Source organism: Papaver somniferum, chromosome 3 (assembly GCF_003573695.1).
Source record: "Papaver somniferum cultivar HN1 chromosome 3, ASM357369v1, whole genome shotgun sequence".
NCBI lineage: Eukaryota > Viridiplantae > Streptophyta > Magnoliopsida > Ranunculales > Papaveraceae > Papaver > Papaver somniferum.
In genome coordinates, this window is record NC_039360.1 from 2,509,614 (window position 1) to 2,525,366 (window position 15,753).

The following is a 15,753-nucleotide window of genomic DNA, read 5'->3' on the forward strand; positions in this document are numbered from 1 at the left end:
AATATTTCCTCCTAAATAAACACAATATCCACTAGTAGAACGACGATCTTCAAGAGAACCGGCCCAATCAGAATCAGTATACGCACTGAAATATAATTGTAAAGACGGTGATGGTCGAAGAAGTATATCAAAAGTACTTGTACTCTTGAGATAACAGAGAATAAGCTTAACTAAACCCCACTGAAACTTGGTAGGAGCATGCATAAATTGACAAACTTTATTAACAGCATATGCAAGGTCTGGACGAGTAAACGTTAAATATTGCAATGCTCCAACAATACTACGATATTCAGTAGCATCAGTTAATAAAGTGCTACGGTCAGAAGAAATATCACCAGAAGTACTCAGTGGAGTGATAATTGGTTTAACTCCATCCATTTTTGCTCGAATAAGAAGACCATGAGCATAACGTTGTTGAGAAAGAAATAAACCCGAAGAAGTACGAGTCGCCTCAATGCCAAGAAAATAAGACAAGGAACCAAGATCTTTAATTGCAAATTCTTGTTGTAAACGAGTGAGAACAGAGGCAATACTTGTGGTACTTGAGACAGTAAAGACAATGTCATCCACGTAGACCAACAAATAAATAGCACCATAAGTTCCATTGTAAATAAACAATGATGAGTCACGCTTTGAAGTAATAAACCCAATTTGTAGTAAAAAGGTACTAAGCCTGTGATACCACGCACGAGGAGCCTGTTTAAGTCCATAGAGAAAACGATGTAATTTGCAAACATGTGTAGGAAAACGAGAATCCACATAACACGGAGGCTGTTTCATGTACACCTCTTCCTGAAGTTCTCCATGTAAAAAGGCATTCTGCACATCCATTTGATGAATCGGCCAATTGGAAGATAAAGCCAATGTAAGAATAATTCGTATAGTGCATGGTTTAACTACCGGACTAAACGTTTCAGAGTAATCAATCCCCTCTTGTTGATTGTAGCCTTTTGCAACCAAGCGAGATTTATGACGTGCAATTGTACCATCAGGATTTCGTTTGATACGAAACACCCATTTACATCCAGTAAAGAAGGATCATATGGTACTAGCGACCATGTACCATTCCGAAATAATGCATTAATTTCATCATCGGATGATATACGCCAATCTGGATCTTTATGAGCTTGTGAAATACATATAGGTTCATAAAGTGAATCACATACCAGTGCATATTTGGAGTTGGGTTTAAAAATGCCATCCTTAGCTCTAGTCACCATCGGATGTGTCGAAGTATTTGGTTGTACAACGGAAACTTGAACAATGGAGTTTGCTGTCGGAAGTGTGGACCCTGATACGTTAAAAGAAGACATAGACGATGGTGGTGGATACTGATTATTGGTTGAAAACGAACCCATATGGGAAGCAGGTGCCAATGTTATGTCATCTGAGACAGTAGCAACATTTTCAACGGGAACTGGTGATAGTCTTGGTGACGTCAATTGCTGAGTGGAAGAAAATTCTCTTGTTGGAGACAGAGAAGACAATTGCTGAATAGAAGATGTTTGCCTTGATGGAGACTGAGAAGATGCTTGCCTTGGAGGATACCGAGGAGACAGTGGCTGGGCAGGTCTATGCTGACTAACCACAGGTGAAGTTTTTACCCTTGTTGGATACGGAGGAGACAGCGGATGGACAGGTGTAGGCTGACTAATCACAGCTGAAGTTGTAGAATTTCTTGTTTGATCTGTAAGTACCGGATGGACAGTGGAACTAGTAGAAGGGACCAAAGGTAATGAAACAGATGAGGTAGAATTTCTTGTTACATGTGAGTAGTCGACGCCGATGAAGGTAATGTCGCGGGTGCAAAAGGAAAGGTAGTCTCATCAAAAACAACATGACGGCTGACGTATATTCGACCCGTAGGAATATGAAGACACTTATAACCTTTGTGAGATGGACTATAGCCAATAAAAACACAAGGAGAAGAAAGAGGCTCCATTTTGTCAGACATATACGGACGTAAGTGAGGATAACACAGACAACCAAATGCACGAAGAAGTGTAATCCGGTGGGAGACCAAAAAGAGCTTTATATGGAGAGGAATTATTAACAGAAGTCGAAGGGACACGATTCATTAAATAACAAGAGTCTAAAACGAATCATACCAATACGAAGACGGCACAAAATCCATATTTAGGATTGTAAGACCAGTTTCACGAATATGACGATGGCGACGTTCAACCAAACCATTTTGCTCAGAAGTATGTGGGCATGAAAAACGATGAAAAATCCCAAGGTTCTGGAGATGCGGAGTGAGTTTGCGATACTCAGCAGCATTGTCATATTGAAATATTTTTATCTTTCGATTAAAAAGATTTTCAACATGCTTTTGAAACAAAAAGAATATAGAAAAGACATCAGATTTCTGAGACATAGGAAACATTCAAGTAAAACGACTATACACATCAATAAATATGACATAATATTTGTAACCTTCATTAGATAAAATATGAGAGGGTCCTCACACATCCGATACAATTAAATCTAATGGATTCAAATAAATAGTTGTACTGGACTTAAACGGTAACTTATGACTCCTATGCTCATGACCGAAAGAACAAAAACTAATAGTTTGGTTTGAAACTGGAAGAGAAAACTGTGAAATAACTTTGCGAACTGTGTGCATCATTGGATGTCCCATTCTAGCATGCCAGGCTTGCAAACTAGCACGTTTTCCTATGCAAGCTTTAGGAGATTGAGACGAATCATCGAGTTGATAAAGACCACCTTTCCTACTGCCGCGAAGAAGAACCTTCCCGGTATATCGATCCTTCACAAGACAAAAAGTTGGATGAAATTCAAATAAGACATTATTATCAGTCGTAAGATGAGAAACAAATAAGAGACTGTGAGAGATTTTTGGTGCAAAGAGAACATTGTGAAGCTGCAACTTACGATTGGGAGTTCCTAAAATAGAGGAACCAACAATAGAAATTGGTATAGAAGAACCTTTACCCATCTGTATTTGATCAGGACCAGTATACTCAGTTGGAAATTGAATGCGAGAAAGATCATTGGTGATGTGATCTGTATCACCGTTGTCAGGTGTCCATGAGGGTGATGATAGAAGGCCGGGTCCATAAGCAGCATAAGCCCATGGTGCATACGATGGTGGTTGACGCTTGGGTGGGAGGAAGCTTCTGTCATGGCGGTTCCAACAATCCTGGGCCTTATGATTCTTACGCCCACAAAGTTGACAAGATAGTTCGGAACGAGCAGGCCCACGTTGAGGTTGTGGTCTGTTATTCCCAGAGAAGCGAGACGGGGCGAAAGTGGAAGTAGATTGTGCTGAAGAGACAGCCGGTGGAGAAAATCGTGATGGAGGCTGTCGAGATGGTGCATCCAGATTAGCAACAGGTTGCGTGTTCAACGATTTTGTCTGTTGTTCAATCCGTAACTCAAACGTAAGTAGAAACGTGAGAAAATCTTCGAATGTAAGAGAGATCATGGTTGTGGTGAGAGATGTAACAATAGCATCATAAGAATTGTCTAAACCAGCAAGAAGGCAGTGACGAAACTCCTTATCTGTAACTGTGGTGTTGGCAGCAGCGAGACTATCAACTAAGTCTCGAGCATGATCGATATATGCTCGCATGGTTTGAGATCCTTTCTTAAGTGTACGCAACTCGCAGTGAAGATGATGAATTTGAGCATCGAACTTAGAAGCATACAGAGATTCGAGAGAGGTCCAGATTTCATTGGCTGTGGTAAGACGATGAACATGACGGAAAACAGAGGGAGTAAGAGTCGAAAACATCCAACTTACCAGGATTTTATCCTGTTTTTTCCATGAAGCAAAGGCCAGATTTGGGGATTCATCGTCAAGAGTAGACGTAGGGCAAGGAAATGTACCGGTGATGTGACCATCTAAATCATAACCCCGAAGATATGGCAAAAACTGAGTACGCCACAAATAATAATTGGTTTCATCTAATTTAACAGTGATGATATGATGGGGTTGATAAAATTGTACATGAGCCATGGTTGAAGACTGTGAAGAAGAGGTAGAATCAATGAGTGCAGAGATGGTAGAAGAGATTGTAGAAGAAATTGTAGAAGATTCGGTAGACATGGTTTTGGAGGATCTAAACCAAGATGATACCAAGTTAGAGCTAGTTAGGGTTTATGTTAACCGAAGACAAAGAAGAACTAGACAGGATAGCTTTAACAGAAGGTAAAACTTTTATTATTTCGTGTACAGGCTTTCATAAGAGTTACAAAGTATATATACATGATCATCCTTGAACTGCAAGGTAAGAATCTTTCCTAACTTTTACTGATTCCCTAAAATACAAGTTGCATGACTAACAGGGTATCGTGTGTCAAGTAACACACGTACCTGATGATGGGTTAACAGATATCACATCACGTAGCCCGTTGTCAAGTTGTAACTCTCTGGAGGCAGTCGGGTAGACACAGTCAACAAATCCAGGAATTGAGACCACCTCCCTGAATTCAAATGCTATGAAGTTTGAACAGTTACTTTCATAAAATTCTCAATAAAACTTTACTTTTACTTTCAGGATTGCGACTTTTGGCAGTGGATCCATTCCGGTTGTTCGCTTCAACCAGTAACCGGTATTTATAGGTTCTTCATTTTGTTAGTTGTACTTTTCAAGTACAAGTATTTAGATTAATAATGTATGAGAGGATATCACTAAATAAAAGGAGAATCCAAAGCATTTTTAGCTTTGGTTAATTTGGTATTTAATACTTGATATTGGTTGATTTGATTATGCATGAGCCTCTAAATTGAACCCAAGACAATCTCAATAAACAGATACAAATTTCAATCTTCGAAAACAAATAACTTCCAGCAAATTTTGCTCGGTAATTCATCTGGTTGATTTTTACTCTTTCAATAAACACACAGCATTCCTTGTAATCCAAATGTTTACGTGTATCGCGCTCTAGCAAGGAGGAAGATCTTTTGGTGGTGGCAAAACGGACTCATTTGGACCTTTTCCATCTTCGACTACGAATGCAACCTTCAACCCCCAGCCGGTGTGAAGTTCCAAATGACAGTGCATGAACCAAACCCCTATGTTGTCAAGGAAAAAACACCTTTAGATATTAAATTTGTGGCAAATATACGTAAGAAATACACTTGGAAATTATAAGGTTCAAAGTTTTATTACCCGGATTATCAGCTCTGAATCTTATGGCAGTCCAGCCACCAGTAGGAACTCCGACTGTATTTCTCTCAGGTGGATCAACCAAATTGTACTTAGCTGGGTCCTTAGCCGGATCGAAATTTCCAACCCCAGTTCCAACAACGAAGAAATTGTATCCATGAAGATGGAATGGGTGCGACTCTACACTTAAAAGATTGGTGTCTTGTAGAACTAATTCAACGGTCGAGTTGTAAGCAATCTTACTTAGCCTAGGGATAGGAGTTAAAGAGGTTCTGAGGTTGGCTGTAAGGGGTGCACCAGTATAATTAAAAGGTGTAGCAGGTCGGTCAGGAAAATCGGTTTTAAAGACACCCTTGGTGTTGAAATAGTGAGCTTGAAGAAGCCCAATCTTAGGCGTCACAAATGTAATGTTGTTCAAGGAAGCGGTAAGTCTGGTTCCATTTAAGCAAGTAGGGCATGGATTTATTCCCAAACCGATCGTGTAGAAAAGATGGCGATCCACAGCTAAGGGGACATTTGCTGGAAATTGTGGGGAATTTAGACTCTTAAGTTTTGCGTTATATCTCAAAGCGAAACTTGAATCATTTGATGCGGGTAGTTGAGGCATGGTTGGAAGCACAGTGTTGGGTATTCCTTTGTATTGAAATATTGCTGTGGCTGTTTTGTTGTCAACTGGAATTGGAACGTCTTGGAATGGTCTGGCAGCCATGAAATATCTTCCTGGGACTCGATCTGCTTGAACAAGAACGTTTGTGGTCTGTCCTGGTGCAATTAAAATAGCTTGAGTTGTGAAGGGCTTTACATAGACTGCATCAATCTCCACCACTGTGAAATTATGACCAGCTAAGGCAAAGAAAAGTTCGTCGTTGAGTGCAGCATTGACTATTCGCAATAAGTAGCTTTTTCCTTGTTCAACCTCCGTTACGAACGTATCTAAACCAAACAAAGGAAAAGTAAATTAATGAAAAATCAAATGGAATATATGTCTGGTTGTTTTATCGATGATGAATTAGAAGCCGTGAAGTGCTCCATGCATGCATGTTCTTACGCTTCTCTGAACAAGGGAAGAGAGGCCCTGGTTTCCCATTGATGGTATGTGCATCAGACATATTCGGCGGTAAACCCAACTTGTTCCCTTGATTCACCAACTCTTCAACGTCGGTGTTCCACCATTCTCCTGTTCCATATACAAGTGAGAGATTGAAATAAATAGTAAAGAAACATTCATCGTAAAAAATTTATAATCACTAGACCGTTAATTAAATATGTAAATGATTACTGACCTAAGACGAGATTGACTTCCTGGCTAGGTTGGGGGAACGGAAATGGAGTTCCTTGTTTGGGCATGAGGACAATTGCACCATATACAGTTGCTCTCAACCATAAAATATGTGCGTGCCACCAAAGTGTTCCTCTTTGGCCTGTTACGTTGAATGCATAGGTGTAGCTATTCCCGGTTTGAATTGGACATTGTGTTATGTATGCTGGTCCATCTGCCCAACCGTTGCGAAACTGCTTTAATCCGTGCCTGCAAATACATGATGCGATGATTAATCCAAATAACAAGTCGTATGGGCTAGTATTTTTCAAAATTGAGAAGAAAAAAAATTCCTTCTATTTGAATGAAATGGATGAAGGATTATTTGATGAATTTTGAGCTGTAAATTCGTGTGTTGCACGTACCAATGAATGGACATATTGTACTGAGCGTGGTTGGTAACGTTTATAAGAACTGTATCTCCTTCTCTAGCATAAATCGTAGGTCCGGGAAACATTCCATTTACCGTCACAATAGGTTTTGCATGGCACAATCTGCTGATATTCTTCACTTGAACCTGAAAGGAAATTAAAGAAGATCATCATTATGATAAAAATCAACCAATATAAGAAATTCAAGATAGTGGTACTGCATCTGCATGGTAGTCTCTCATACATCGAACTGATACTTCTTCACCGCAGCTTCGGAAGTAAGACTAAACATGATCATAATGCTCAAGGCCAGGAAGAATGGCACAGTTTTTCCTTGTTTAGCCATCTTTTTCTGGCTGAACTCGAATATTTGGATCTTCTTCTTCAGAACTAGCTAATTTAGTTTAGTTGATAAAGAGAGAAGAAGTATTTATATTGTTTGTGTGTTTCTGGATATGAGCATAGTATTTATATTAGGTAGAAATAGAGTGGAATATCAAGTTTATTTGTTAAGAGAAAAAATGAACGTCAAGTTAGTAGATTACTTGGGTAGAGAGAAATGTAGACAACTGAAGAGAAATGTATTAACGTAAAGGACGAGATACAAGAGCTAGCCAAGGACCAATATAAATGTTATTATCAGGGGATACAATAAAGAAAATGAGAGGTATGTTATGCCAACTGATCTGCTGTCTGTAGACATGAATGAATCAACTGTGCTTTACTGCAAAGGAATTGCTATTAGTTCTCCATTTTTGGTGACAATTTGCTGTCTTTGTTTATGTTGGGAATGAGATGTGTAGTGAAAAGTAAGAATTAGGAGAGAATATATATATTGAGTTACTTCTAAGCTTTCATCGACCGCCTTTTGTATGAATGCCACTTCTTTTTTGATTAGTTTATTAGTTATCATTTTGTATATACAGGGAAGTATGGGATGAAAAATTACTATTGATTCATTTGTGGTAGGTGGACTGACGTTACCCTAGTCCGTTACAATTCATAATCGTCTTCCGGATTTTTTGTCTTTTTTTGTATACTCATTTCAATCACCCAATCCTCTTCTCACTCTTAACTTCTATAACATGTTTTTGACTGGTCGTTTAATTTTTATAGAAGTTGGGCATGCAGTTTAACTGTTTGAGATGTTAACATGAACTTATTTTCTCTAATTTTGTTTAAGAAAAGTAAACAAATCACTTTGTGTATTTGTTGAATCACTGATTGATTGTAATCGGATCGAAAAAGAAACCCTCTTCCAAATATCTTCTATCCCTAATTTGGTGAAAGTTTACAATGATGTATATTAATAAAAATTGCACACAGTAAATGTGATCAGTAAATTGACGATGATTTTTCATTTCTGAAGCAAAGAATGAGGGGGGACGACATTTAATCATACAGAAATTGTATTTCACTTTTATTTCTAACAATCAAATGATTTATTGGGACTCATTGATAAGAAGATGCATAAGAAATTCGTAGATTTTTCATTTTATTTTTAATGTTTTGATCATCAAAAAACTGTGGGATTTATTTTGTCTTTTCCTTCCATTTTCCCAAGGAGGGACAGGGAGAATGGGGACAGGGGATCCCAACCCTAATTTTCCCAAGAAATAAGTACAATGACTAAAACTTCCATTAAAGTTAAAATTAAGAACCTAATTTCATAATTATCCAAATAAATCGTAATATAATGTAAACGATAAACAGATAAATAATTTAAGGCATTACAAATGATTTCTTATTAGCGTAGTTTAACCATCATTTCTAAATTGAGTTGGTAAGGGCCTGAGCCGATTCCAGCCACCAATAAGGTAGACTTTCGTCAAGTATATATGGTGCAGCTTCATCATCTGGTAGAGCACTTTGCGGCCATCCAACCTCGTTGAGGTACTTGCACCTGGTCCCCAACGCTTTCCATGCATTCCGAGAACCGTTCCCACTAACTATTTTCTTTGCTCCTTCGCTTCTCCTGGTGGTGTTTGTCATTGGTTAATTATGTTGGTGAATCCTTATGGTGATAGTGGTTGTTTATGTGTTTGTTATTGGGTCTTTATGCTGGTGGATTTTTATAACCGGTCAGGCAAGTGATGCACAGTGATTGCGCGTTATAATATTGCAGGCCAAGTCAGTGATGCGTAAAGGTTGCGCGTTACTGCATAGACTGTCAAGTGCTAAGATAGCAAGACCCTGCAGGGACACTGACGCGCAAAGATGGCGCTACACTGTAAAGGAAATTGGCTAAGTAATGAAGCTTATTGGCCAACACAATGAAACTTCATTGAGGGATTGGAAAGACATAGCCAAGTTGTCAAATGCAACATGCGATGTTGGCATTAAGGCATATCCATGGAATTGGGTTGGCCCAAATTCAAGGATGATGCAATGGTGTAGAATAGGTCAAGAGTTGGCTTATGCGTTAGTCCAAGGCTGGCCAAAGCTTGGACAGTGCAAACAAGCTAGTACTGCGAGAGTACGCATTACTATTGTCAAGCAAGTTGGCTAAGTAAAGCAAGAATAATGCATATGAGCATATGGCACATATTGGCATAAGTTCAAAATCATGCTGGCATGAATTTGACTTAGCTAAAGTGTCATAGAAAGTTCAGATTAAGGCCTAATGTGGTGAGGTGCAGAAGTAGCGCATAATGTCTCAAGTGTTGTTTATTGACTTTGCGAGCATGCCAATGACGCGAAACAATTTGCAAGGGTTATAAAGTAAGTTTATAACCTTATTAGAGTGTCCCTTGTGACGCCCCAATTACTAAACATGCTTAGCTAATAGGATTACAACCTAATTGAAGCACAAAATCCAGATTAACGATCTTAAGATCCTCAATTACATAAGCTACACCCAAAAACAAACCCATACACTCTGATATAATATATATGAAGATCTTCATGTGATACGATTAGAATAATGTGTTGTTTACAAAGTAAGAATACATATATAAAATATAAATAAACATCTTCAATTCGCCAAAACTTTACGCTACAGAATCGAATATCTTCACGTGCGCCTTTTCTTCTTAGTACTGAAACTGAAGTGGGAACGAATGAGCACAACATCCCAAAAAGGGTGCTCAATGGAAACATATAACTCTCAAGTAATCACTAACATGCTTCACAGATATAAAAAAATATAAATCAAAAGAAATAAGAAGAAATTAATCATTCAGTTATTCATGTATCCTGAAGCAAGTGTTACTCTAACCTCGCCAAAATCTATAGAGAAGACGATGCAAGAGCAACCTAATCAATAATAATAACATCGTTCACACAGATTTCTCATACAAATCATGATTCAGAATATTACTATCAAGATCAGAAAGTTAGTCAAACAAGTATAATATGCACACGAGTGATTTTCCAAAAATAAAATAGTGTATATAATAATGAAACGGGGAAGAATTCGCCCTACTATATATTATTTATATTACTATCGAAACGGGGAAGAAGCCACCATAATAATATATTGAAACGGGGAAGAAGCCGTCCTACAATGTAATATTAAAATGGGGAAGAAGCCACCATACTTAACTTAGCAAAGAGCCGTGGGGAAACTCAGACACTCCTTGCGGGGAAATCATACAACGCATATTACACGCACATCAAGACACATACAAGCATTTACATAGCTAGTAAAACACACAAACATGCCAAAAGTAATAAGACTCATCATGCTCGCAAATAGAAAGTAACTTAATGATTACAAGAAGGTCACAGAGTTCCCACCTGAATTGATGACAAGTCATGCCTACCTCGAGATCCATGATCCATGGTTCATATTTTAATCGATCGTCGTTAATAAAGACTGACTGTTAATCACATAAGAACTCTAAGAATCTAGCCAAAGTGGCCCACACAAGAATCATACAAGTTTATCTAATGGTTCTAAGCTCATTTATGGTTCTATATCAAAGTTCAGGGTCAAGGCCCAACTCGGTCCACTGAGTCAACTCGGGTCAAGACAGGGAACTCGGTTGGTTCAACTTAGGTTAACAAGATTCACTCAACTCAGTCAGATACACTGAGTCAGCTGACTGGGATGACTAAGGGTAAAGCTACGCCATAACACAGGCTTAAAACTCTAATGCATGGAAATCCTAGTTATTCTACCTGCAACCATTACAACAATTCACTTATCAAATAAACTTATAACACAAAATCAATTTCAAGATTCATCTTACATATAAGAGCAGTTGCAATCCTGCACTGGAACCTCTATTCTACAAACATCACTACAACATTCATCTTAGAAGTTATTTCCTTTCCGCCACCAAATTCATCTACAGTTCATCACATCTACCTAATCTTGACACTACGGAACTACAAGCAACAACACAACCTAACATGGCCACCATTATTTCTGTAAGGTTCAACCTCTTCACTAAATACCACCTCTATTTACCAAACTTTCTTAATAATAACTTCATTTCTACTTCATACCAACACATACACATATTTGGTAATCAACATTTGCAATTCTCTACAACCAATTCTACACTACCTACAACTTCAGACACAACCAAGGTACATTCATGTCCTACAACATTCATTACACCCCTCCAAGCATACATACACAGACAACCACCACCTCTGGATACCAACCTCGCTAATCTGCAACTACTCATCTTCATCTCAGTCTAATTCACAACTCATATAACACACACTCTCTCTGCAACTTCTCATTCACTGAGATTATAACACCTACCATTCGAACTCATATAACTTCAGAGATATTATGGGTTCAACATAATTCCATAACTTAACAAAAATAACAGAAAAGAACAATTACCTCAAATACATATCCAACACCTTAAGACTAATCCATCTTCTCTGCTAATTCATTTCAACTTCATTCAACACCATAAACCCCAACAATTTCTCAGTCCTCTTTCACTACACCAAATATGGGTTTTAGCAACTCAGATTCGCAACAGTGGGTAGCCGTTACGAATTTTCTGTTGCTAAATATTTGCAACAGCCTTTTGCTGTTGCGAATTTCGCAACTGTTTTTCTTTCAAGCATGCTAGTTACGCGTGTAGCCGCAAACACCCGCAAACACATTTTCTTTTTCTCGAGCATGCGAATTTCGCGTGTGCATGCGCGTTTTATCCCGAGGAAAAGTCTCTCCCAGTCATTACAACCACTCATCCTCTCTCTCACTCTCTCAGAGATCTGAAGAAGAAAAAATATCCCAGGTGTTGAGATGTTCCGCCCACAAGAGTCATTTCATCAGGTACATACATAGAACATATCATCGTATTTTTTTGCTTATTTCAGATTTTATCATTTTCATCAGCAAAATCAGTGTTTCTCACTTTGTTTAACTCTTCATCTCTGTTAAATTTGAGTTTAATTTTTACCTCTGTTTTATGTCAGAGATTTGAAAGAACTCTTTAACCCATGATCCCTTCAGCAGCAACTATAAATTATTAGGCCAATTTGAGGTAATGAACTCTCAAATTGAGATACAGGGGAAAACCAAAATTATTTGATTAGTATTGTTTGTAATCGTTTTTGAATCATGGGTTTTCAGTAAGCTGTAGGTTCTATAGTTAATTTTCGTGTTCGGGTCTTGGGTCCTCAAAAAGTTTAATTTCAATTGATATTCGATCAATTTTAGATCATGGTTTCCTATTTTTCTTATGAATCTTCTCGCAAGTTGTCAAGGATTAGTCTTTTTATTTTTTGATATATACTGATTGGTTTGAAGTTAAGGTTCTAGGTTTCCTTATGGTTGGTGGAAGCTGGAGGATCGACAGAAGATGAGCAAAAAAAGGGCCAAAAGGAACACATTTTATATCAATCTCACAATTTCCAGTAAAGAAATCTAGAAAGGAATCTATCTTTTACAACTTCATCCTTGGTTACTCCTAGAGCTCTAGCAAATGCGCATGCCTGTGAGGTAATTCATTAGTTAATTACTTTAATATTCGCTCTAACCGTTATCCTAACTCTAATCTTGACCTATTCCAACAAAGAGGTCAGCACGTAGTGTTGGATAATATAACATGTTCAATGAGTGGATATAACCTTGTTGGATAATATAACTCTAATTTAGAGTTCACCACCTAATTTTGAGGTGTTTGTGGCTGAAGGAAACATTAGATTCTTTCAATATATTCAATGAGTGGATCTGTTGGAAGGGAACACTAATGGGTGTATGGCCGTATGCAGGTTTATGAGATTTTTTGATCCTTATTTTTTGAGCAGGATGCTAATTTCTAATATTCTTTTCAACTTTATTGTAGCAAATATACGGAGGGGGGGGGACAAAGTTTTTGGCGCATATTCATAACCTTGTTCTGAAATTACATTCTCTTGACGAGAGATTAAGAATAGCGATTGATAGCATCGTTGTTTTCGAGTTCTTGGATACACTTTCTTATCATCATACATTCATATTGTCATCTAAACTAATATGTTCTGAAATTACATTCTTTTTCACAAGGAGTGTTTACCACAACTGCTTTGGCTTTGTCGAATTTGAACAGTTGAGTTCCATGCAAAATGCAGTGAAGATATGAACTCTGCGAAGCTTCATTACTTTCATTGAAGATGATTCTTTCCTTTGTGTTTTTTGAACATTAGTTTCACCAATAAAACTAAATCATGGTCACCAATTATTTGTTATGAACATGCACTTGAGGCCTGTAAATTATAGTGGGACCCCAAACTGTATGCTCTGCTTTGGATGGTTGATTCCTATGACGAAATAACAATACTTATCTTTTTCTACTAGTCAATTCACTGGTACTTAATATAAGTCCGTGGAACTAACTCTCTTAGCATAGATGATTGCTCATGGTCCACTTTTATGCTGTACATGTTAGATTGCCTTAAAAAGTACATCATGACTCTATGTCTTTTAGGTCAACAAATAAAATGACTTTCTTTTCTTAGTTGGTTTTTGTATGCTAAAAATATTGAAAGAATTTCTTAAAATGATCTCATTTGATAGGGAAATAAGTGAGGTTAGGTGAAGCAAGAAAGGTTAACTTTTCCTTGCGGGAATGCACCTTTGGAGGACGTGGCGAAGGCTACCAGCCAGTGGAGCAGAATGGGAATGGAAAAGTTGCAGGTGATCGTCAAGGTGATTCTAACATCTACTGGGTATGTTTTCTTTTTTGTTACTTGGTTTAATTACTTGAGGTGTTTTTACTATTATTCCTATTCATGTTATTTGGTTGGTTACAGATTGTTTGACCTCAACCTGATACATCTGCAAAGCATGGTGATCCAATTAAGAGCAGGGCAGTTGTTAGGTTGCAACATGTGAAGACACGAAAATGGCTTGACAGCCACTTGCACGCATCTCCAATTTCAAGCAACATTGAGGTTAGTGTTTGCAACCATTGTCAATTTTTCGTATAATGCAATTGTTATGTTGCACCGATTTTTTTCCTCTTAGATATAGTAAGTTTTCGCTTTTCATTATCTCATGTTAGCTGCTTTGGAGGGGAGGGAAACTCTGATACATGAGATTTTTGGAAGTGAGTTACCTATATTAATCATCAATCGAATCATCATTATAGCTATATCTTGTTGCTGATCTTTGTTTAATGCTCCCTACTTTGTCATCATATAGGCTTGAGATTGAAGGTAAAGGTAAAATCTGGAGGCAAGATCAAAGGGTCTGACTTCAACACTTCGATACAGGTGGTTATTTGCATAGTCACGACAATAAATACACCAGAATAGCTGGAGGTCAGCAAGAGGTAAACAAATATTTGTCTTTGCAATAAACAATTTGTGTGCCTGTTGTTTGGTTTGGTATAACTAACAATATTTGACACGAAGTAAAAAAATCTACAAAGTGTGACATGCATGTTACATATCCCGTGCAGGTTTGTGGAGTTAGAGAAAAGCGAACTGATAACATATGGTTGGCAGCAGAAGGGCCACTGGGTAAGCATGTGTAGCTTACAGAAATTTGTGATATGCATTAGGTTATGTGCTATGAATTAGGTACTTGGCCTGTATAGATAAAACATGTGTAGCTTACAGAAATTCATAGTATAAACCAAAATATACACAAATTTGTATCACACTCTGTAGCAGATTTTGGTTCAAATATGTGTGGTTGATAACTTGATGATATATCATTTTCTTTAATGCATTTCTGCATCTTCTATATCCAATAACTATGGTTTGCACTTGTGGTGCAGGGTTGTCGCACAACGCAAAGGAGTTGACCTGACCATGCATTGATATCAGGTGCTTCATTTAGGTTACAAATAGGAGTTTCTTCTTGAAATCTAAGTTGTCGCTTAATGCAGAAAATTGTACCTTAGACATTCACTATGCTTCTGAAGTTATAAGTTAGTCTTTCTGAAACTAAATGATAAGTTGTTTCCTTCTCTTTTTTTCTAAAATGTGTTAGATGTTGTTTTTATGTATCATTGAACATATTAATATCAAAATAAGTGGCGCAGTATATGATTGACTGATGAATTGCATCACATGGTTATGGGTAGTTGCAGGATAAAACAGAATATGGGGAAATATTTTGACCAGGTCAACAAAGAACTTCTTTCTTTTCTTTGGCAACTGCTGTAAAATTTCGCAACTGCTAAATTTGTTGCTAAAATTTTTACCGCAACTTTGCGGGACAATTTTGGTAGACTTAGTCAAGAATCCGCAACTAATAGTAAAAAATATGCAACTGCTTATCGACTGTTGCTAATTTTTCAGTCGCAACAGCCGTAAAAAGTTGCGAAAATTCGAGCCGCCCCCTTTCGCAACAGCTGAGTACTGCTGCGACCCCAATTTGCAACAGCGGGAGGCAGTCGCAAAACTCCATTTTGGGTGTAGTGTTTAGAACCCTATCTCACTGATCTTACAACAAAAACGCTTCACATCTTCAATTAAGTTACAACCCAATTATTCTTCATCCACCAGCAACTCAGTTTACTTA

At 37.8% G+C, this 15,753-nt stretch overlaps 1 protein-coding gene and 1 long non-coding RNA gene across 4 annotated transcripts; one reads left to right on the forward strand and one right to left on the reverse strand.

The window, feature by feature from the left end:
* Positions 1–4,665: 4,665 nt before the first annotated feature.
* Positions 4,666–7,245, reverse strand: LOC113355137 (laccase-11-like). The gene is made up of 6 exons (XM_026597921.1): positions 7,072–7,245; positions 6,822–6,973; positions 6,422–6,666; positions 6,187–6,315; positions 5,142–6,071; positions 4,666–5,044 (listed from the first exon to the last, which is right to left on the reverse strand). Exons 1-6 carry the CDS (start codon positions 7,171–7,173, stop codon positions 4,914–4,916), a joined length of 1,689 nt encoding a protein of 562 aa, XP_026453706.1. The 5' UTR covers positions 7,174–7,245; the 3' UTR covers positions 4,666–4,913.
* Positions 7,246–11,993: 4,748 nt separating this feature from the next.
* Positions 11,994–15,233, forward strand: LOC113355138. 3 transcript variants are annotated; one of them, XR_003362135.1, is made up of 8 exons: positions 11,994–12,072; positions 12,216–12,283; positions 12,555–12,741; positions 13,088–13,949; positions 14,034–14,174; positions 14,425–14,554; positions 14,684–14,744; positions 15,005–15,233. It is a non-coding gene; the product is annotated as an uncharacterized LOC113355138 (long non-coding RNA). The 3 variants fall into 3 exon arrangements; XR_003362134.1 differs by having other exon boundaries at positions 13,798–13,949; XR_003362136.1 differs by having other exon boundaries at positions 12,562–12,741; positions 13,798–13,949.
* The last annotated feature ends 520 nt before the right edge of the window (positions 15,234–15,753 follow it).

Excerpts from the sequence above, each read along its gene's own strand:
- LOC113355137 (XM_026597921.1), bottom strand. The coding sequence starts at position 7,173 with ATGGCTAAACAAGGAAAAACTGTGCCATTCTTCCTGGCCTTGAGCATT. Across the intron at positions 6,974-7,071 it reads TGAAGAAGTATCAGTTCGAT|GTTCAAGTGAAGAATATCAG; the intron begins GTATGAGAGACT and ends ATTTCCTTTCAG. Across the intron at positions 6,667-6,821 it reads TACAATATGTCCATTCATTG|GCACGGATTAAAGCAGTTTC; the intron begins GTACGTGCAACA and ends ATGTATTTGCAG.